Source organism: Herpailurus yagouaroundi, unplaced genomic scaffold (genome assembly GCF_014898765.1).
Source record: "Herpailurus yagouaroundi ecotype Mexico unplaced genomic scaffold, PumYag 159, whole genome shotgun sequence".
Classification (NCBI taxonomy): domain Eukaryota; kingdom Metazoa; phylum Chordata; class Mammalia; order Carnivora; family Felidae; genus Herpailurus; species Herpailurus yagouaroundi.
Window position 1 is genome coordinate 141,802 of NW_024412400.1, and position 21,912 is coordinate 163,713.

The 21,912-nt window shown below is 44.5% G+C and overlaps 1 protein-coding gene across 17 annotated transcripts in view; it reads right to left on the reverse strand.

Annotated features, from left to right (window-relative positions):
- Positions 1-21,818, reverse strand: part of ZNF660 (zinc finger protein 660) — a 32,536-nt gene extending 10,718 nt beyond the window's left edge. For 4 of the 17 annotated variants that reach the window (XM_040479568.1, XM_040479564.1, XM_040479566.1 and 1 more), the window contains exons 1-3: positions 2,770-2,824; positions 1,557-1,660; positions 55-145 (exon numbers count right to left, since the gene is read on the reverse strand). Coding sequence is in view for 5 of the 17 variants with exons in the window: in XM_040479561.1 (XP_040335495.1) it covers positions 9,637-11,078; positions 13,147-13,273; positions 13,563-13,654; positions 15,119-15,287; positions 19,388-19,810 (2,253 nt within the window). In the remaining 12 variants the exon portion in view is untranslated. Of the gene's footprint in view, positions 1-54; positions 146-1,556; positions 2,287-2,348; positions 2,689-2,769; positions 2,838-9,128; positions 11,079-11,490; positions 12,044-13,146; positions 13,274-13,562; positions 13,655-15,118; positions 15,288-19,387; positions 19,929-21,087; positions 21,170-21,422; positions 21,589-21,713 lie in introns of those variants that run through there. The other 13 variants (XM_040479573.1, XM_040479572.1, XM_040479563.1 and 10 more) reach the window with 12 other exon arrangements.
- Between the last annotated feature and the right edge of the window lie 94 nt (positions 21,819-21,912).

Sequence of the window (21,912 nt, forward strand, 5' to 3'; positions counted from 1 at the left end):
AAGAGAAAGAGAAAGAGAAAGAGAAAGAGAAAGAGAAAGAGAAAGAGGTTTTACCTTGGGATGTTGTATTCCCTTAATTCACCACATCACCTGCCTGTTCAGGTCCCTCTGAGCAGTGGTCACATGGCCCTTGGTTACTGATTGGCTGCAATGGGGTGAGGAATAAGAGGGAACACCTGAATATTCCAGACAGACAGATGAATGAAAGATAAAAAAGAGGGTGCCTGGGTGGCTCAGTCAGTTAAGCATCTGACTTCAGCTCAGGTCATGGTGTCACGGTTCATGAATTCAAGTCCCACATCCAGTGAGCTCAAGCCCCACTTCAGGTGAGCCCTGCTTCCCCCCCCCCCACCCCCATCTCTCTCTCTGCCCTTCATGGGTCTCTCTGTCTAGCTCTTTCTCCCTCTCTTTTTCTGCCTCTCACTCACTTGCACCCTCTCTCTCAAATAAATAAATAAGTAAATAAATAAATTTCAAAAAAAAAAATCGAAAGGAAGGAGCACCTGGGGGCTCAGTCAGTTGAGCGTCCAACTTCAGCTCAGGTCATGATCTCATGGTTTGTGAGTTTGAGCCCCGCATTAGGCTCACTGCTGTCAGCACAGAGCCTGCTTCAGATCCTCTGTCCTCCTCTGCCTTGCCCCTCCCCCACTCTCTCTCTCTCTCAAAAATAAATAAAACAATTTTTTTTTAACTGAAAGGAAAAAAAAATAAAACAACTGGGAGAAAATATCAGAGGAACTACTTGACCTCAGGAAGAAAAAGGCCTGTGCCTTAAACATAAAACAAAGCCTGACGTCATGACCAAACTGGATAGATTTTACCATCTCTGTACTTCGAGGAAACACCTTAACAAATCTGTAATATAAACTAGAGTTGCTTTATACTAGAATTAATTGGGTGTATGTCTGTGTCACTCTGCCTCACAAGTACACACTCAGCTCTAAGCCCCAAAGAGCAAGGCCCATGGTATTCATATGTGGATCCCACAAAGTTCCTAGCACAAAGAGGGCTAAGTAAATGTTGTATGATTTGAAATGTTAAACAAATTTAAGATTTTAATTCAATCTGGGTGTAGGGACAGTGAGAATCGCATCTGACCTCCACTTGTTCATCCCTTTAGTGCTTCATACTTGTCTGAACACCGTGACAGTATATTTGCAATCTCAGCAATGCTGTCGCAATGGGGCCATGCAGGGGCCCCAGTTCCCTGAGAAACTGACCTAGTCAGAGATTCTCAGAATGTCAGAGCTAGAACAGATCGTTCAGACCTCCTGGTGTCCTATATTAAAATGTCGTGATGGGGAGACCGAAACTTAGAGGAAAGCTGCGGCTCAAGTCCAAGTCTCCTGACACCCAAATTTGAGTTCAACTATATTACCTTTCCTCCCATCCCCAAACTCTATTCCTCAAGGTTCAGAGGCCCCACTCCCACTTCTCTGCTTCTTTCCTCCTCAGTAAATAGCCATCCAGAAATGCTCCCTTTCAGCTGTGGTCCCCTTTCTCTAGCATGTAGGATTCCTGTCCCCAGATAACAAATTTCACAGCATAGGTCTCACCTGCCCAGCACAGACAGCCTCACTCCAAAGATCTGCCCAGCACAAATCTTGCCTGATCTCTTCCTTGAGTTTGGTGTGGAAGTTCCTAATGGGATGCTGAATCACTGTAAACAGACAGAAATGATTGAGTTCTCGGAGAGCTCAACTCCCAGTGGACACTCAGGGCAGTGTCACATACTGGGCACCTTCCTTTCCCAAAGAACTGTGAGCAGTAAGGGTGATAATTCCCACTCTGAAGATGAGGAAATGAAGCTCCCAGAGGTTGACTGACTTGACAAAGGTTGTGCAGCAGGTGAGAGACAAATCTGTGTCTGAAGGTAATCCTCATTCTATCAAACTACGGTTGCTCCTTTTCACTTGTTCTGTTTGATATCTAAAAATTCCCGTATTCTTCTCGAACCGCAAAATAAATTCCAACTGCAATCCAACTTTTTCCAGCAGACGTCTGCAGCAGAGGGATGAGAAGGGAACCTGGCTGAGTCAAATATCTTTAAAGAGAAAACTAAGCCCTTAAAGGGAGGATAAGAGGAGAATGTTTTCTTGTTTCTTTAACAATTACCTATTTCTGAGAGTTACTGGCCCTCACAATTCGTTTTGTGTTTTCAACCTCTCCAGATTCCCAGACTCTGCTTCTAACCCTTCAAGCTTATTCCATCTCTTCCCTACCAGAAAATACCTCTGTTTTGTACACAACTGTAACCACAGGAACTAGCATCTAGTGGTAGGTACTCAATGGGGATTTGTTGAATGAATGAATGAATGAATGAATGAATGAATGAATGAGCGAGCCACCTTAGGGAAAACCCTGTCCTCCTGAGTTCCTTTCCTTCCTGGGAACACAGCGGGGAACGGACCGGTGTTCCGATTCAAACCGGTGTTGAAGACGGGTTGTGGAGTCCTTTGAGCCTGGCTGGGATCTCGACTGCTGTGACCAGGGCAGCCTGCTGACTAGGGGCGGGGATGACAAAGTTCTGTCACCACTATCAGCTCTGTCAGAGCGAGCAGCTACGCGGAGTGAGAAAGGAGACCCCGGACAAAGGGGCAGCACCGAACGCGGGGAGGGAGAGGCCCACGGAGAGGCCCACAACTACCCAAGTAGACCCCTCCCTCCCTGTCGCCGAGCGTGCTGCCCTCAAGGAGGCCCGGCTCCCGGGCGGTGGCCCCACCCACTCCCAGAACGCGGACCGAGCCCCCACGCCAGCCTGCCACATACCCCTCACCGAAAGCGCCCGACCCACATCTTGGAACACAGCGGAGAAGGAACTGCGTCACGGACTCCCCACTAACCCCCATCCTCACCCTCCGACCCTTCTAGGCATCTGGAGGTTTCCGCATCTCTGTGTCCCGGAGGCTGGAGCCTCCCGCCCCCTCAGGAGACCTCTTGCCCCGCCTCCCGCAGTTTTTGCCCGGGCATTGGCTGGGAGGATGAAAGGGCTGGGGGAGTGCGGAAGATTAACTCGCGAGGGCTCCAAAAGGGGTGGAGCCAGGGAGAGACTTGGTTAGGGCGGGAAGAGGAACCAATCAACTGGGAAGCCCTTCTGTATCCGAGAGGCTCCCCGAAGTCACGTTCATCTTTCCTTGCACAGATCCCGTGCCTTTCAGCCTCAAAGCCAGGTGCGGTTACCGCTTACCCGCAGCGTATAAAAATACGTATTGCGTGCCTACTGTGTCACTGTTTTAGACGCTGCAGATGAGGTAGTGAAGAAAATGAACTCGCTGCCTCGTGAGGCTTACTTTCGAGTCAAGGGATGCAATGATAAATAAATACCTCTGGGGGAAGAGTATTCCTAACAAAGGGAACAATCAGGAGCAAAGGCCTTGTAATCAGGAGGGAGGTGGGGCACACATTTCAGTCCTTATAGACCATAAGGACTTTGGATGTGTCACAAATAATATTGGAGGGTTTGGGAACCAAGGAGTGACATGATCTTACCTTTTTCTTTTCTTGCCATATACTCAAGGTTTATTAGCTCTTAGATACAAAAGAAGCCAAGAAACTTGTTCCCACAAATTCTGCAAATTTCTTGCTGGTAGTCCCTGGTCATTCTGACAAAAACCTGACATGGACATTTCACTAGATGACATAACGTTTTAAAATTTTGCTTTAGCTGCTCTGTTGAGAACAGTCTGTAGGCGGGTGAGAGTAGAAGCTGGGAGGTTGAGGCTATTGTAGTATTCCAGATGAGAAACGATGAAGGCTTGGATTAGTTTAGAAATGATAGAGGGGCGCTTGGGTGGCTCAGTCGGTTAAGCGGCCGACTTCGGCTCAGGTCACGATCTCACACTCCGTGAGTTCGAGCCCCGCGTCGGGCCCTGTGCTGACTGCTCAGAGCCTGGAGCCTGTTTCAGATTCCGTGTCTCCCTCTCTCTGACCCTCCCCCGTTCATGCTCTGTCTCTCTCTGTCTCAAAAATAAATAAACGTTAAAAAAAAAAAAAAAAAGAAATGATAGAGGTGATGAGAAATGCCTCTGCGTATAAAGCTGATGCTTGAACAATGCAGGGGTTAGGGTCACTGACCCTGTGCAGTAAAAAATCCACATATCACTTTTGACTCCCCCCAAACTTAGCTAGTGTTAAGCCTGTTGACCAGAAGCCTTACAGATAAGTCAATTCATACTTCCGTAGGTTATATGTATTATGTACTGAATTCTTACAATAATACCAAATTTTTCCTAAAATTTTTTTTTGTATTCCCAGGCTACACAGTTCTTCTGTGAGTTTTCTCAAATTTCCCACATCTCCAAGTTTTTCCAGTAAATTTACTGGGGAAAAAAAAAACACATATAAATGGACCCATTCCAACCTGTGTTGTTCAAGGGTCAACTATATTTTGAAGGCATGGTCAACATGATTTGCTAATGAATTGGTTGTTGGTTAAGGATGACTCTACAGTCACTGATGTGAGCAACCAGAGTAAGTTTGCCTTTTAGTAATAGAGTAGACTGAAAGAAGAATGGTTTTAGGGAAAAGGATCAATAGTTTTATTTTGGATGTGTTAAGTCAAAGATGTCAACTAGACATCCAAGTGAAAATGTCAAACAGGCAGTTGGAATGAGAGTGTACCAGGAGCTCTCTTATCCATTAGCTCACGTAGGTGAAACAGCAACCCTGCCATATTTCAAGAAGGAGACTGAGAAACAGAGATTCAGAGAAATGATAAGACTTACACAAGTTCATGCCCCCTAGTTGATCCTGGACATAAAACTCAGGTCCATGACACCATTGTCACAATATCAAGAAACACTTAAGAAAAATATTCATGTACATTAAGACAGTTATGACCAATTAAGTCTAACTTTTCATGTATTCTTTTATTTGAGGGAGGGGTCATTAATTCTGGTTCAACATGGTAACTCTACATTTGGTCCCAGGAGGTAATGATTACTCCTTAATATTCTAGCCCAGTTGTTCTCAAATTTTAGAAAGCATAGAATCAGTTGGACCCATGTGAAAAATACAAGTTCCAGGGGTGCCTGGGTGGCTCCATCAGTTAAGCGTCTTTTTTTTTTTAATGTTTATTTTTGAGAAGTGGGGAGGAGCAGACATAGGGGGACAGGGGATCTGAAGTGGGCTCTGTGCTGACAGCAGGCAGCCTGATGCAGGGCTTGAACTCATGAACCATGAGATCATGATCTGAGCCAAAGTTGGACGCTTAACCAACTGAGCCACCCAGGCACCCCAAGCATCTGACTCTTGATTTCAGCTCAGGTCATGATCTCACAGTTCATGGGATCAAGCCCCACCTTGGGCTCTGTACTGTCAGTGTGGAGCCTGGTTGTGATTCTCTCTCTCTCTGATCCTCACCTGCTAGTGTGTGCTAAGATAAATAAACTTAAAAGAAATACAAATTTCAGTGCCCCTCATTCAATTTGTTGCCTTTATCTAGAAGCGTATTCTTTTTTTCCGACAAAAATCTATTCACTCAGTTCAAAATGACATCACTGTTCAGAATCAGGGTATTTTGAGGGTTACAATTGCCTAAATATTCAACATTTCCATCTTTATCATGACATTTGCCAGCTAAAGAAATTCCAACTCATATTTGGGTAAATGAAGTCAATATCCAATTATTCAGGTCTTATTTTATTGGTCAAAATAGTGATAATGCAATGCTTCCCTTTGGAAATTCAGCCTATTTGAATATAGGTCTCTCAGGCTGTTAGAAAGGATCAAGATACTTCACTTCGAGTGATATATGCACCCCTATGTTTATTGTAGCATTATATACAATAGCCAAGATATGGAAGCAATCTGTGTCCATTGATAGATGAATAAATAAACGTGCTATTGATAGATGAATGCATAAAGATTCTTGTTTGGGACAGGGCAGGTAGGGGCACACCTTTACCTCTGCCCCAATACAAGCGGTTCATTAACTTTGACTCTAGCATATTGCTCTGGACAAATCAGAGGCCCCTGACCAGATGTGCAACTTCTCTTATTCCTGCAGACGGTTGGGAATTGCCCAGCTGTTCCTGATCCTACTGTTCAAGTATCCCACATGTTCACTCCCAGAAGAAAACTTAGGGAACCCCTGAGACGAGGTGAATTGTCTAGTTTTTCCCACGTGACTCTCTAAGGTCTCTTAAAGAAAAACCACAACTATCATTGCTCCAGTGCTCCTCACTAGGATAGATGTCCATAATAAACATACAGCTCAGAGAATACAGTTGTTAGTGGTTTAATATTTAGCACCATGGCAGCTGCCATGACCACCTTTTCCATAAATGGCCCCTGTAACAGACCGCATACATCCCAAATCCTAACGGCACCAGTGTGGTGGTTCCCAAGGAAAAGCTTGAGTGTCACCAATTTTTGCTCACTGCCAAAGCAGTCTGAATGCTGACTGGAGAGTTTCACTGGTGGTGTCTTCTTGACATCAGGACATGCTCTATGACTTGCCAGGGCCGCTACAGTTATGATGTAATTGCATTTGTTTTGGCCCCTCCACCCTTGGGAAGCAACATAGACAATCACAGACATAGACAGCAACATAAGAGTCTCAGTAAGGGGATATAACATTTTTCAATTTTTTTCCAAAATGAGACTCAAAGTATATAATTAATGTATACAATCTAAAGGCTGACCATGTACATTTGTGCCCCATGGCCCTGAGCATGCAGCTATGGTTACCACTCCCTCTTCAGTCTAAGGGGAATATATATTGTCCTGTGATTACTTTGTCTAATAATCTCACCATAGCCAAATATTGGATAACTATTGACTCTGTTCATCTCCATCCACAATCCATATGGCACCAAGTTGGCATTCAGTTGGGAAACTGAGTATCTGTAAATGTATCATCCATATAGAAAACAATGCAACTGGAAGGGATCTGGGGGAAAAGCCTGTTAGATTATAAGATTATCATTGTTTTTAATGAGCCAACAATTCCTAACCAAGCAACACTTGAGGAAGACCCACAGGTCAGAAAAGGGGTGGGTCATCATACAGTTCTTTCCTACTGTGGTTTCATGTAAAGCATTCACATGCCTTAACAGGGGATCTGTACCTCATCTTACATAGCCCTGTGCATACATTAGTGGGAAGACTATTGTGGTTCAGTAAGGAATATCTACCTTGTCCTATTCTAGATCAAATAGTTGTACCATTAGTTACCTGGAGCCAGCTGACATGACACCTTCTCTTTATACAGCTGGAACAAGTGCTTCCATGAGGCCCCATCAGGCTAGAAAATGTCCTAACGTTAGAGTCAGAGGATGATATTTTCCATTAAGCAAAAGCTACCTTGTGAATACTCACAATTTGTCCCTAACAACTAGAGGTTTTCATGAAGTGAAAGTTTTCATAAAAGTATCCTTCATAGCAGGAGGTCAATGCCTTGACAGAAATGTTTCCCATTTAGTACAGAAATGGGTACTGAGTATTGTCTAACTCAGTAACTTTTTAGTACCCATAGTCTCTTGAGCTTTCCTACTAGATTTAAAAGCGGAACAATTAGGGTTGGGGATGTAGAGTATAGGTGTGGAATATTTTCTTTCTGTGCATAAGAGGTAAGAGGATAATGTGCATATGAGGTAAGACAATTAAGTGTCCAGCTCCTAGCACCTTTACTGTCATATCTGACCACGTAAACTATCTCCTGGGTATAAATTCACACTAATTTTTAAAAATAAAGTGGGGGTCCTTTATGCCACTACTTAACAGTCCAGTAAAAATGATTTCTGGATATACATTACCAAAATTTACAGAGGGAGAAATCTAAAGAGTACAACCACTGAAGAATCAAAATGTTGCTAAAGATATGTCCCTCCCAATTACCTCCTCCTCAAAAAAGGATCTGGCCACTATTTTTAGCCTTCAATGAATAATTCCCACATTATGCAAACTATTTTAGAAAACAAAAGAGAAATAAACTTTCCATATACATTTTGGAAAGCCAGCCAAACCTTAGTAAATTAAATCTAGTTTTCTACATTAAAAAAAAAAAAATCACAAACAAATGGATTTTATTCCAGGACTTCCAGGAAACTTCAATTATTTGGAAGGTTGTCAAAAAAATATGAATTACAAAAAGAATAGATGACATACACCAACACATTTTTAAAAAACTTGATAGAATTTAGCAACTCTAAGTGTAATCATTGCTATAGTGGGTACTATGTGCCAAGAGCTGTTCTAAATGCCTTATACTTACCAATGAACTAATTTTATCCTCACAACCATAGCTTTAGTTTACAGATGGAAGGACTGACACACAAGGAAGCTAAGTGACTTGGCCAGGGCCACATACCCTAGATGAGTGGTAAGCCAGGATTTGAGTTAGGATACTAGGCACAAAATCAGTGTTCTTAACTACTGTACTATCTTGCTTCTTCTAAAAACAGGAATAGAAGGAAACTTCCTAAACACAATAAAGTACCAGAAACCAACAAGGAAGTAATGGTGGCGAGATGTCCAGAATACATGGGGAAGTTCTCAATAAGGCCCCCAAATGTGATATTCTACAATGAGATGCTGCTTCCATCTTTAGAAGCTTCTACTCTAGTTGGGGTGAGAACAGGGATATCAGGCCCAATTTAAGGATGGTCCACCTAGAGAACAGAGTTTTTAAAAATTATTTATTAAACAACTACTATATGAAAATTATCTATATGCTAAAAGAAATACATATCATATCTAGCCTCAAAGGGCCTACAATAAGTTGATATGAAAGTATACACATACACACTGAGAATAATTGACAAGGTAGTTTAACAACAGTTGCGCCAGCTGTAGCACCAGCTAATTGGAAGCAGTAAGGTCAAAAAAATAGATGTTTAAGAAGGATGACGGAGGATTTCAAGAAAGCCTTTTAGTGATTAGAGGGATCTAAAAGGATCTAAGGGACATACATTAGCAAACAGGAAGAAAAGGTTTTATAGATAGGGAACACAGCTGATGAAGGTCTGGATTATTGTGGAAGTTTAAAATCTATAGGGATGGGGCACGTGGGTGGCTCAGTTGCTTAAACACCCGACTTCGGTTCAGGTCATGATCTCACAGCTCGTGAATTTGAGCCCTGCGTCAGGCTCTGTGCTGACAGCTCGGAGCCTGGAGCCTGCTTCAGATTCTGTGTCTCCCTTTCTCTCTGCCCCTCTCCCTTTCCTGCTCATGTCCTGTCTCTCTCTTTCAAAAATAAGCAAACATTAAAAAAATTAAAATCTATATAGGGAGAACCTTTGCCAAGAGTAAAGGAAAAGATGAATCTGACTTGGAAAGTGACTTATGCAGATGGTAAAATGGAGGAGATGTAGCACACTAAGAAACATAGAATCTCTGTCCTTGAGAAGCACACAATCTGATTATGGAATACATAACTAAGACACTGGATTTCTCAACAAATCCAATGAAAGAATGGACAAACGAATAAATGAACTTATAAGTATATGAAATGTGTAGTCCTTACTTTACCAAGACTGAGAAAGGATTACACTGTGACTCCCACTTTCCTACCTTCATGACCCACCAGAAAGTATGCAGAGAATGGCACATTTTGAGGAGCAGTTTTAACAGATCAGGATGAGCATCCTTCTTATAAAAAAAGGCTTAATTCAAAGTTCCTTGGAAAATCATGCCTTAAGAAACTGAGCGAGCCAGACCTGAATGTTTGTCTCCGATGTGAGTTCGCTGGTGGTGATTGAAAGTGGAACGCTGACTAAAGGCTTTCCCACACTCAATACACTCGTAGGGCTTCTCTCCAGTGTGAACTCTCTGATGTACAATGAGCTGTGAGCTGTCACTAAAGGCTTTCCCACAATCACTACATTTATAGGGTTTCTCCCCAGTATGGGTTCTTTGATGTACCATGAGACTGGAGCTATAACTAAAGACCTTCCCACACTCATTACATTCATAAGGCTTCTCACCAGTGTGAATTCTTTGGTGTATAATGAGGTGTGAGTTTTGATTGAAGGATTTTCCACACTCGTTGCATTTATAGGGCTTTTCACCTGTGTGAAGTCTCTGATGTCGAATAAGACATTTACTGAGACTGAATGCCTTACCACATTCATTACATTCAAAAGGTTTTTCTCCAGTATGAATTCGCTCATGATCAACAAGTTGAGAGTTCTGATTAAAGGCTTTCCCACACTCACTGCATTTGTATGGTTTTTCCCCACTGTGGAGACTCTGATGTCGAATAAGACATTTACTCCGACTGAAGGCCTTGCCACATTCATTACACTCATAAGGCTTTTCGCCAGTATGGATTCTCTGATGATCAGTAAGATTTCTATTAGAACAGAAAGCTTTCCCACATTCACTACACTTGTAAGGTTTCTTACCAGTGTGAAGTACCTGATGTCGAACGAGACTTTTACTCCGAATAAAGGCCTCACCACACTCACTGCATTCATAAGGTTTCTCTCCAGTATGGGTTCTCTGGTGGTCAATTAGTTGGGAACTCTGAGTGAAGGCTTTAGCACATTCATTACATTTATATGGTTTCTCCCCATTATGGAGTCTCTGGTGTTGAATAAGATGGGAGCTGTGTCGGTAAGTCTTTCCACACTCACTGCACTCATAGGGTTTTTCCCCTGTATGGGTTCTGAGATGAACTATGAGCTGAGAGGTCTGCCTGAAAGTCTTCCCACACTCATTACACTCATAGGGTTTCTCTCCAGTATGGATTCTCTGGTGCCCAATGAAGTGTGAATTCCGATTGAAAGCTTTACCACATTCATCACACTGGTAAAATTTCTGTCCCTTGAGAACTCTCTGATGTTCTGTAGCACTAGAGGACAGATTTGGACCCTTATATTCATCACATCCATCTTTTGTGGATTTACCTTTATCCTTGTGTGTTAGTTTGAAGAAATCACTTTCCAGTCTGCTCCCTTCCTCATCTGAGGGTTGCCCTTCCAGCTTCTCTAAAGCACCTTCACAGGCAGTTCGTGCCTCTGGTTCCCCAGAAACCACCCCACAGAGGCCTCCTGATGTCCCATCAGATGACCCCAGTCCTTTAGAAACTTCCTGCTTTGCAGGCAAATCTGGACACTCCATCCTAGTCTCATTTGCTGCCAAAAGAGAGAAGAAAACAACTTTTATTCATTTTGCATCCTATTAAGGAAACAGAATCATCAGGAGTCTACGTATCTGGAAAAACCTTCACATTAGGGGACACATTAAGAGGCGACACAGTAAGAACAGGACAAAAGTGGGAACTAGCTCAAGTTTTTCTTCATGGACAGAAAGATGAAGGGGGAAGGACGATGGGGGGGAAGAGAGTGGACAGAGCTCTGTCCTGATAGCTCTTAATTGCTCCAATTAATTACCCAATTCAAAAGAGCAATTAGGGGCACCTGAGTGGCTCAGTCGGTTAGGCATCTGACTCTTGGTATCGGTTCAGGTCATGATCTTGCAGTCGTGGGATCGAGCCATGTGTTGGGCTCCACGCCGAGCAGAGACTGCTTGGGATGCTCTCTCCCTCTCTCTCTGCCCCTCCCCAACTTGCGTTCTCTCTCCCTCTCAAAATAAATAAATAAACTTAAAAGGAAAAAAAAAAAAAGAGCAACTGGAGGGCAAGAGAACAGACTGTACAGACGGGTGATCTTACAGAAGTCACTTAGTAAAATGATGAACTCTAACATCCTTTCCAACTATGCCATTGTCTGCTTCCACGCTTCTCAGCAAAGATATTGAGGGGAGAGAGGAGTGGCAAATACCTCAAGTCAAATATGAGAAACAGTGTAGGCAAGCACAATTAGGAAAAAAACGGACCCCAAAAAGTGATTCTCACGTGTGAGGACAATGACAAGATTCAGAGAAGCCATGGGTTCAGAAAAGCATGCAGGGGACAGCAGAGCTCTAAAAGTGGGGGTCCTCTAGTCCCTGGGGCACTGAACTGGTAGAAGGCAGTACTGCATTCCTACGAAAATTAAGAAAGGGATCGATAATTTGAAATATGACTCAAAATATGTCTTTGGTATCTTGGTCATCTGGAATCATAGGAAACTGAACAGTTCAATCTTTCCTTTGGAATCTAGAAAAGATGGGAAGAAGCAGGCAATCAGTCACGGCTAAACACAAAAATGTTGGTTCCTTTTAATCACATCTTAAGCAGGGCCACAACCCATCATGGCATTTTAGCACATGGAAAGTTATAGATATCGGGCTCCTTGGCTCCTAAGCCCACCCACCCTCTTCAGATTTGGCTACTGTCCTAGACTTGCCATCCAGAGAACCTGCCCCCAAAACATCCCCCTCCAGGAAGCTGTCCCGCCTCCGTCGTTCCTGAAGCGGAAGCTGAGGCAGCCATGCTTTGTGCCTCATGACAACTGGTCTCATTACATCTCAGACCACAACTGACCAGGGCACCAGGCCCAAGGGTAGCTTCTCTGTACCTCACACATCAGCCTCTGCTGTGGCCAGGAGCAAAGTCTGCCCAAATAGAGATGATACTTAATGGCTGAACCACCCTTGGAGTCCCTCTCTAAGTAAATCTGCAACTGGAAATGGGGCAAAATAAAGAAAATAAAAACAAGTAGGAGCTCTAAGCTGAAATGAGGCAAGGAGAGAAGCCAAGCCATTAGGAGCCACGGCATGCAAAAAGTATGAGGGAACAGAAAGTCTAATCAAGAAGATGCCATGAGAGGACAAAAGGTTCGGAGTGAAGAAAATAGGTAGCCGTGGAAGGAGAAAACAGGTAAGCAGGGAGCAACTACCACATTCCCTGGCATAAAAATGATTTGCTGTTGTTGCTGAGGACCCTGTGCTGCTCTGGGTCAGGGCCCAGTTTCCATGGGCCCCATTTCCCAAAGGATGGTCTAGCTGGCAGGTTTGATCAGGGTTTCCATTCCTTCAGCCTTACTGAAGTAACACAACTCAGGACTTACAATAACATGAGTGGTTCCCTACTCCTTACAACTACAAATTCTAACCAAACCACCTAGCTCAATTAAAAATGAAATAAAGATACTGCTTATAATTAGAAAGCTGAGTGATGGGTGCGTGACAGGTCATTACACTGTTCTCTGTACTTTGTCTTACGTTTGCAGCTTTTTGCAATAAAAACTTGAAAAAGAAGCACATAGCAAAGAAAACGTATAGAATGCAGACTACGTTACTGGGGAACAGAATCATTACCCAATGAGGCCACTCTGCGATAATTTTCCGGCATGAGGCTCCGGTACACGGCTCTCTGACTGAGTGCCGGACCTTTCCACTTCCTCTCGGTATAGTCCACAGACAGGAACTCGTACGCTGCAGAAACCTGGAATGACAAGCTTCTATTGCTCAGGGATATTCCCGGCCTGAAGGGCAGAGACATCAGGGTACCCAGAGCCCAGGGTGGGGCCCTGGTGGGCAAAGAGGTGCTGGAGGGAGAGAAGCTGGGATGAAACAGAGTTCATGAACTCAGCAGGCAGGACCCAGTTCCAGAGGGTGCGATCAGGCTGGGAAACCACAGGAGCACTTTCAGAATGGGCCAGGGCCCGGAGATGAGTGCTAGCTGTTCCTGCACCACACACTTGGGAACTCAGGGAAGACAGACTCAAGCTCACCTGGGGCCTGACCATCCGAAGCACAGTTGCTGCTGCCTGGTCTCCTGACTTCCCAGCTTGGGAAACGGCAGGCACCTGGGAAGCACACTGACCTGACGGAGGAAAAAAAGCTATGAGGACAGCCCTGCCTTGGCTCCAGTAAGGTCTGTGTCCCAGTGAGTGGATTCAAGAGAACCCAGGCGGCTCCACACACTGCCTCTCATCCCTCTTCCAGGCAGGCGTTTTTCTGAGGGTGCAGAGGGTCCTTGGTCAAACTGAGAGCTGGCCATTCCTCCCAGCCCTCACTCGCTTCAACCTCTCTGAAGGAAGCTATACTTCTGCCCGCTTTCTCTCCCCATGGCTTCCCTAGCATCAGCCCAGCCTGCTTTTCCTCTCACATCTCTGGCCCCTCGTTCTGGTTTCACTTCCTTCTCTTGCCTTCTCATTATGGACACTGGAGGCTCTCAGACCTCAGAGCATCTCTTTTTGCTCTGTCGGAGATCTCACCGACTATCAATGCTCTAACGCTGCTTTCGCAGTTCCTAGCTCTTTCCTAGACTCCTATCAGAAGCTTCCAGTTAACTACAGGACGTTTCCTTTGGGTGTCCCTCATCACCTCAAATTCAAAATAAAAAATGGATGTTCTGACCATCTTCCTTTCCTGACTTCCCTCTTTCTGTCAATGAATTCATACACTGGCCAAACCCCCTAATTCTTCCTTTCCACTGTCTCTTGGATTCTTCCTTCCTATGTGTGTCACATCAGTCAATTTCTATTCCACTCAACATTGCTCAGACAACAATTGCCTCACATCCATTCTGGCACACTAGCCTCTTACAGATGCTCTAAGCCATTGGTCTTACCATTCAATCCACAATGGTTACATGTCAGAATAGTCCTCTTGAAATACTGTTTCTAACACATCAACTCTTGCCCACCAAAATTTTCCTAGCGTCAACCCTAAGGCCCTGTATAAGCAGACCCTGGGCGCTGAAAAATAGTCCTTCCTCATTATGCTTCACTGGGGTCCAAGGAACCCTCATTTACAGTTTTTGTTTATATCCTCTGCTCTGGTGCCTCTCACTTTTCTCTCCCCTTCAAATGCTACCCCATTTTTCATTGTTCAATCCCACTGCTTCCTTCTCCAATAAGCATCCCCTATCTGCTCCAGCCCACAGTGATTTTTCTCAATGTTTATGATGTCCATTATGTTCACTCTCATGGCATCAAATGCCTGGGGATAGATGTCACTCAACGTATCTTACAAAATGCCTCTTCTTGCAGTTATGACTCACTCTCTGCCAACTGGATAACAAGCTCTGTGAAAGCAGTGACTGTGTACTATATCTCTCTGGTCCCCAACAGTGCCTAACCTATGACATGTGCTTGACTGAAACTTGCTAAATACATGAATGATTGGAGAGTAAGCAATTGGAACAGACAAAGTTACTAGGAAAGAAAGACAGAGGGCAGGACATTGAGGGATTCCAACAGGGTGGGAGATAGGGAGATAAAGGAAAGGAGACTTGAGGAGAAAAGGCAGGCAGCACTTGAGGCCAGAGCTGGGAGTTGAGTACCAGAGTGCCCATTGTGGAGGAGATATGTCCCTGGGTCCTGAGGAGGTTCCAGGTGGGCTTCAGGGGCTGAGCCCTCACTGAGGGGCGAGGTAGGAAGAAATTCTTCTGATGTGCCCAGGGCTGTGCTCTCCTCCAAATGTATTTCCTGTTCCTGTGCAGGAGTTGAAACCTAGGAACAAAGTATTATAATTGGATTCATAAGAGTGGCCTTCAAGGTATGGAACCCAAAACCTCTAAGAAACATCCCCAAAAGAAATCCAGGAAAAGAACAGCCAATGTCGTTCCAGCCCCAACAGTACAGCCTTCTGGGGGAAAAATTGTCAAAGTGCAATCTATAGCATGCAATTCTGCTTGCTATCCCTCTGTTGAACCTGTCGGTAGGAGCTTGAAGACCAGATTATAAAACCATTTCCATTTTGTCAATTCTTCACACACAAATTTGCTTACGAAGAACAATCTAGAAAAAGGAGCCAGGAGAGTAATTCTGTACACTCCCTGTGACCTTAGCCTACAGAAAAGGCCAATCAGAAGTACCTAGGAAATTGGGGCGCTGGGTGGCTCAGTCAGTTAAGTGTCCAACTCTTGGTTTCAGCTGAGGTCACGATCTCACAATTTCTGAGTTTGAGCCCCACGTCAGGCTCTGCACTGACAGCTTAGAGCCTGCTTGGGACCCTCTCTCTCTCTCTTTCTGCCCCTCCCCTGCTCCCTTTCTCTCTCTCAACATAAACAAATAAACTTTAAAAAAGTACCTAGAGAATAAAAAATGATAGATGTATGTACATATATGTGCATATATAATGCTACTGAAGCTGACAGCAGAAGCAATGGCCCAAAATAGTGCTGACAAACCACGACAGTGTTTCTAATTTCTCTCAGTGAAAGTGTTTCCTCTTTAGAGAGGCCATCTCTGACCATACTGACAAAGCAAGGGTAGTCACTATCTCTCAAATAACCTGGTTACATTTTCTATATGTCTTAATCCTTAAATTATCCTATTTATGCCTTTATTGCCTATTTATCCCCCAATGAAATATAAGCTGTCTGAGGGTAAGAACTTTGTGTTGATCACTTGCCCGTAGAACAATTGGTGTTAATATTTGCTGACCTTCTCTTAATACTTTTTTTTCCTTTCAATACTTAATACTAGTTTTTAAAGTTACCTGCAAACCCAGCTGTCAATATGTACTACGCCTCCAAAATAATTTATATAAAAAGTCAAATAAGATCAGATAGCACCAATCTTTAGAGACTTTGAAAATACCTCAGATCATAGGTATTTGTAAATCTTGCTTATTGTCATCACACCATCTCCGCACAGTCTCACGGTTACTTTTTCACAAGCATTTGGGGCAGAAAACCTAAGACACTATCTAAATGAATAACGTTTATAGGTTCACCTGCTTGCACTAACACGTACATAGTACAGCTTGGGTGCATAGGTGCAAATAACTTCTTCACAAACCCTGCTGGATTTGCCCCACTGGCTTACATCTGCTGAAATATGAAGGGACTCATTCCTTTATTGTATATCTCTCCAGCATAGTGACAGAACCAAGAGGCTCCCTGGAGTCTGTGGTGCCCAGGTTCTCCACTGGGCAGTCTTATAAATGGGAGTTCCAGCTCTTACATACAATTGCTGAGTACTGGCAGAAAATAGAACCTAACTGCATTGTGATAACACAATCTGGAAATTCACCAACAATTAAATGCCGGTCCAGTTCCTGTTTATTATATAGGACTCAGAAACTCCTAAGTTTCTTTTCTTTGTAGGCAAGAAAACCCCATTCCAATTTTCATTCTAAGATGGCATTCAACAGCAAGATACTAGGGAAAAACTAGTGGCTTAGAACCTAGGGAGCTGGAAAATTCTGATTCCCACGCTCGGTGGTAATTAGCAATAACCACACTTCGCCTAAATCTCATGGACAAAGAGAACATTCACTAACTCTGCCATCTTAGATGAATCAATTACTTTTCTGTCCTTCCATCACTTGTCAAATGGAGATGATTACTCTCTGCATATTTTTTAAGCCTGCTAGGAGCTGAAATAAGATACAGGATATAGAAGCATTTTGTAAATTGCATGATTCTACAGCCCAGCAAGGACTACCCTACAACCCTCTTCAGCCTCAAAGTGCACATTTGCACAAGCCCACTCCTGCTGAGCAGAATGACTCTGATCTGCCCTGATATTCTTTAATCTCCTCCTGGCAAACTGCCATGAAAAAGCTTGTTTACTCATTTAGCCATAAATACATTTTCTGAGCCTATGCTAGGAAAGACAGACCTGTGTTCTTTTTTTAAAAAAGATTTTTAAATATTTATTTTTGAAGGAGAGACAGACAGAGCATGAGTGGGAGAGGGAGAGGGGCAGAGAGGGAGACACAGAATCTGAAGCAGGGTCCAGGCTCTGAGCTGTCAGCACAGAGCCTGATGCAGGACTCGAACTCACGGACTGTGAGATCATGACCTGGCCAAAGTCGGATGCTTAACCGACTGAGCCACTCAGGCACCCCAAGACAGTTCCGTTTTCATGTCCTCCCTGTCAGAGAACAAGCCAACAATAATGGCTGTAAGAAATAAGAGTCCAAAGAGCCTACTCCTAGGCAGGAGCCAAGAGTGTTCAGCTGCCCTGTCAACTCTAAGTTGCTCTCTTGAGTTTCTGACTTAGTCACCTTTTCCTGAGGCTCCCTGGATAAAAGATTAAGTTTTGATGAGAGGAACATTCTCCTCAGCTTAAGCATATGAAGGTGGGAAAGAGGGAAAATTTCCTTCCACCCTCCTCACTAAATGGCACTCGGAACATTTCAGCCACTAGTCTCTGCCCATGGTTGAACCTAGTTGCTCTCTAGATCCTGGTGATGGCTGATTTATCCCTGCGTTTACTTCCGTATCCAAAGAAATAATGGTTGACAATGGATTTAATGCCAAATGGGCATGGCCAGTACTCTTGGGAAAAAGTCTAGTCCTCAGACTCCAATCAACTGGAATTGATTCCCTAGGCCTAAATATTGTAATTATTTTTTTTTTAAAGCAATGAATACAATGATATGCTGGGTACTTGGGAATTTTCATATACTGGTTTTCCCTGGTAAAGTACAAAGGAGTAAAAGTAGAGGAGAACCTAATCTACCCTACTCAGTTAGTTATGAGAGCAATTTTAGACTCATAAGAGCTAACTTACCATGTGTCAATTTAGCACTTTTAATGTGTCAATTTAGCGCTAATCTGGGTGTTGTTGTGAAGGTATTTTGTACATGTGATCCAAATCCACATTCAGTTTCCTCTAAGTAAAGGAGATTATCCTAGATCATCTGGATGGGTCTGATTCAATCAGTTGCAAAACCTTAAAATCACGGCTAGAAGGTCCATGGAAAAGTAATTCTGCATGTAAACAGCAGCTTCAGCTTGTGCCTGAATTCCAGCTGGCCCTTCCTGACGGTCTGCTCTACTGGTTTCAGACTAGCCTGCCAGTCCCCATAACCACATAAGCCATTTTGTGGCAATAATGTAACTATATACACAAATGTAAGTATATAATATATATCATTTCCTACTGGTTTTGCTTCTTTGGCTAAACCCTGACTGATACACATGGTCACAGAGTTAGTTCCCTCTGTTGTCCTAGAAGCCAGATTTTCCACTGTTGACACACTGCTGACTCTCCAACTTTTCCTCTGATTTGAATTCCCTTGGCTTTAAATTGGAAAGAACCCTAGGAAATAGGATAAACCAAAATTAGAATTAAAAGAAAAAAAAAAAAAGGAGAGAGAGACCTCAGTTGGGTTTGGAAAGCTAGAAAAGAAATAAACGATTATGATGCCCTGAAATATCACCTCTGATAAGAAACCTAAAAGACAGCAAGAGAGATAACAGACTCTGAAAAGTATGAGGAAGTGAGCAGTGAGAACTTACCAAATGAAGGCCCATGTGATCAACACACCCCCAAAACTACCTCTCCCTACCATACTCCCCCACTCTAACCAGCGTGTTGATCTTCTACCTGCCAGGAGTACTGTGTGGATCTCTAGGCTGAAGCTAGGCTCACGACACAGTATTTCACAAACTGATGCACAGAACTTGGCTGGGATGTGCATTTTTGTTTTTTGGCTTGAAGCACAAAAACTATTTCCTCTGTATCCATGGAACGAGCTTAGGAATCCTCTGGGCAAACCAGCCTAGATCTTAGGGAATGGAGAATTACTATTCCCAGGTTAGCCCAAGCACTAAAGAATGGTTCCAGAGGCCATTCTAGACTCATCTGCTCACCTCTCCTGGTCCATTGAGGTGTCTCTGGAAATCCTCCACCACAGCCACAGCCTCCTCACCATTCTCAGGTTGATGCAGCTGCACCCAGGTCCGGAGCTCCCCAGGCAGAATGGTCAGGAACTGCTCCAGCACCAGCAGCTCCAGAATCTGCTCCTTAGTGTGTACCTCTGGCATGAGCCACCAGTGGCAGAGCTCCCGGAGCCGGCTCAGTGCCTCCTGAGGCCCAGACATCTCATGGTAACATAACTGTCTGAAGTGAAGCCGGAAAATTTCACAGACGGGAGGGTGGTTCTTTTGGAGATTGCAGGCCTGACCCCAGGCCTGGCTCCCTGGCTCCTGCTTCATGGTCTGGCGCCACTCCTGCTTCTGCAGAACCGCACCCCTAGGGATGAGGCCTAAAGTTCCCCTGCCTTGGGTGGCCATTGTGACCTCAAAGAGAAGCTTGTTTCAGCTGCAGTTTGTCCAATTAAAATGATGCTCTATAATTCAGGTTTCAGGAGCTGTTTTTCAGAGTTGGGGGAATAGGGTGATGGGGTGTCACCTACAGAAACACCAAGAGAGAAATCAGAGTCCCAAAGTGTTCAGTCCCAGGCTGATGACAGACCATCCACAGTTAAAACCCAAAGCTCCGGGGGGAGAAAAAGGGCACAATCAGGGCAGTCTCTCTAAGCATCTCTCCAAGTGACTTGCCTTCTTAAACTTTTCAGTGGCTCCCATCATCTACAGGATAAAACCTAAATGTCTATGAGTAGCATTCACAGCCCTTTACCACCTGGCCTTGGGCCTCTTTTCTAGCCACACCCTCTAACACTCTCTCCAATGCCCAGACTAGAAAGGCTGTAATGATCTCCAAATGAGGAATATGCAAGGCGATGCAAAGAGTATACAAGAACATAGTAAGTTGCTATTTAATTCCTATTTAGCATATGTCTTATGTGTACTGAAATTCGCAAAACAGTACATATATTTAATTTGTAAGTAAACCTATGTTGGAAGTAAATAAACCTATGTTGGAAGTGAATGCTCAAATCTCCTCTTTATTGTGACAGAAATGCACAACATAGATTGAGACTAACGCTCCAGAGACACAGCTAGAATCACATATACTCTTACCCTGATTGGATTTTTCTTCTTCAACTTTTGATAAACTCCTGCTCATCTGTCAAGCCCCAAAACAAATACCATTTTCTCCTGAGTGCTTTCCTGATTGTCCCATGTAGGAAGAGAGCTGGTAGTCTCCCTCTCTCTACTTCTCACTGAAACACTGCTGTTTTAACTAGTTTATGCACAACTCGTCACTCACACCCTCCTGCTAGATAGCCACCAAAGGAAAGGAACCGAACGGAGTCAGAAAATGCCAGACCTTTTTCTACTCAACCACCTCCCCTAGAAAACCTTCCTGATCTCTTGAGGCTTAAGTGTGGTTATTGCCTCAGTGGGCCCACAGCACCTTTTTCATTCAAACCTCTGCGAGAGCACTTCTCACACTGTGTTTGTGGTTTACATTGCTGTCTCCCCCACTTTGTGGAAGGACTCAAACGGCAAGGCTGTTTCCCAGTCTTCTCTGTATATAGGTGTGTGTACAGGGCATACAGTGGTAAACATTTGCTAGACAAATGAATGTGACTCATTCAGTTGATACTGAAGTGGGGGGAAAAGTTGTATCCAGTTTATATATGTAGAACTCTGAGAATCGGCACCTTCGTTGTAACCAGAGTGTCTAGGCTAGTCACCATGCAATTCAGGAACCTCCGTAAGCTACTTCTCTCTAGGCTTCAGTTCCTGTAAGGAAAAAACAAACACAAACAAACAAAACACTTTAAAATAATCCGTTAATTCCGCTCTGAAATCCCACACCTGTAGAAAGTTCTGATCATTTTCCTACTTCTCTAACAGTTCCGAATGCTCAGCAGCTAATCTCACCTGCACTTTTGAGTCTCCAAGTGTCACTTGACGTTTGAAATTTCGAGACTGTCTCTCACTTCTGACGCTTCCTATTGTCTTTCAATGCAAGGTTGGGAAAACATCCACCTACATTTCGCGTTAAACCAGGGCTTCTGCGGCGCCGCTCACCTGGCCACGTCTGCCCTTTTCAACCGCTGTACCGGCAGGTGCCCGGCTCCTGGCCAGGCACGGCTGATCAAGGGCACTGGACAAAGAGGAGGCTCTATAACCGGCGGCTTCCCGTCACAGGGACCCGCCGCCGGCCGCGGGGGCGAAGCGTGGGCCGGGCCGGCGTCGCCGATCAGTGCTGCGGGCGGCCGCGGCTCCAACCCAGCGACCCCGGCCCGGGCAGCACCTCCCTCCCCGTCCCTGGTCCGCTCACCGGGGTAGTGTGGCGGTGACCCCTGGGTGCGGGACACAACCGTGGCCCGCAGAAGCGAAAACAATGGCAGAGCCGGAAGCGAGAACAAGGCCCACTTCCGGCCCCTCCAGGATCCCGGAAATCTCTGTGGCGAAGGTGGGCCCGCTTCCCTGCCCTCGGAGAAGGGGGGCTGGGAAGGGGGGGGGGGGGGGGAGGCGTG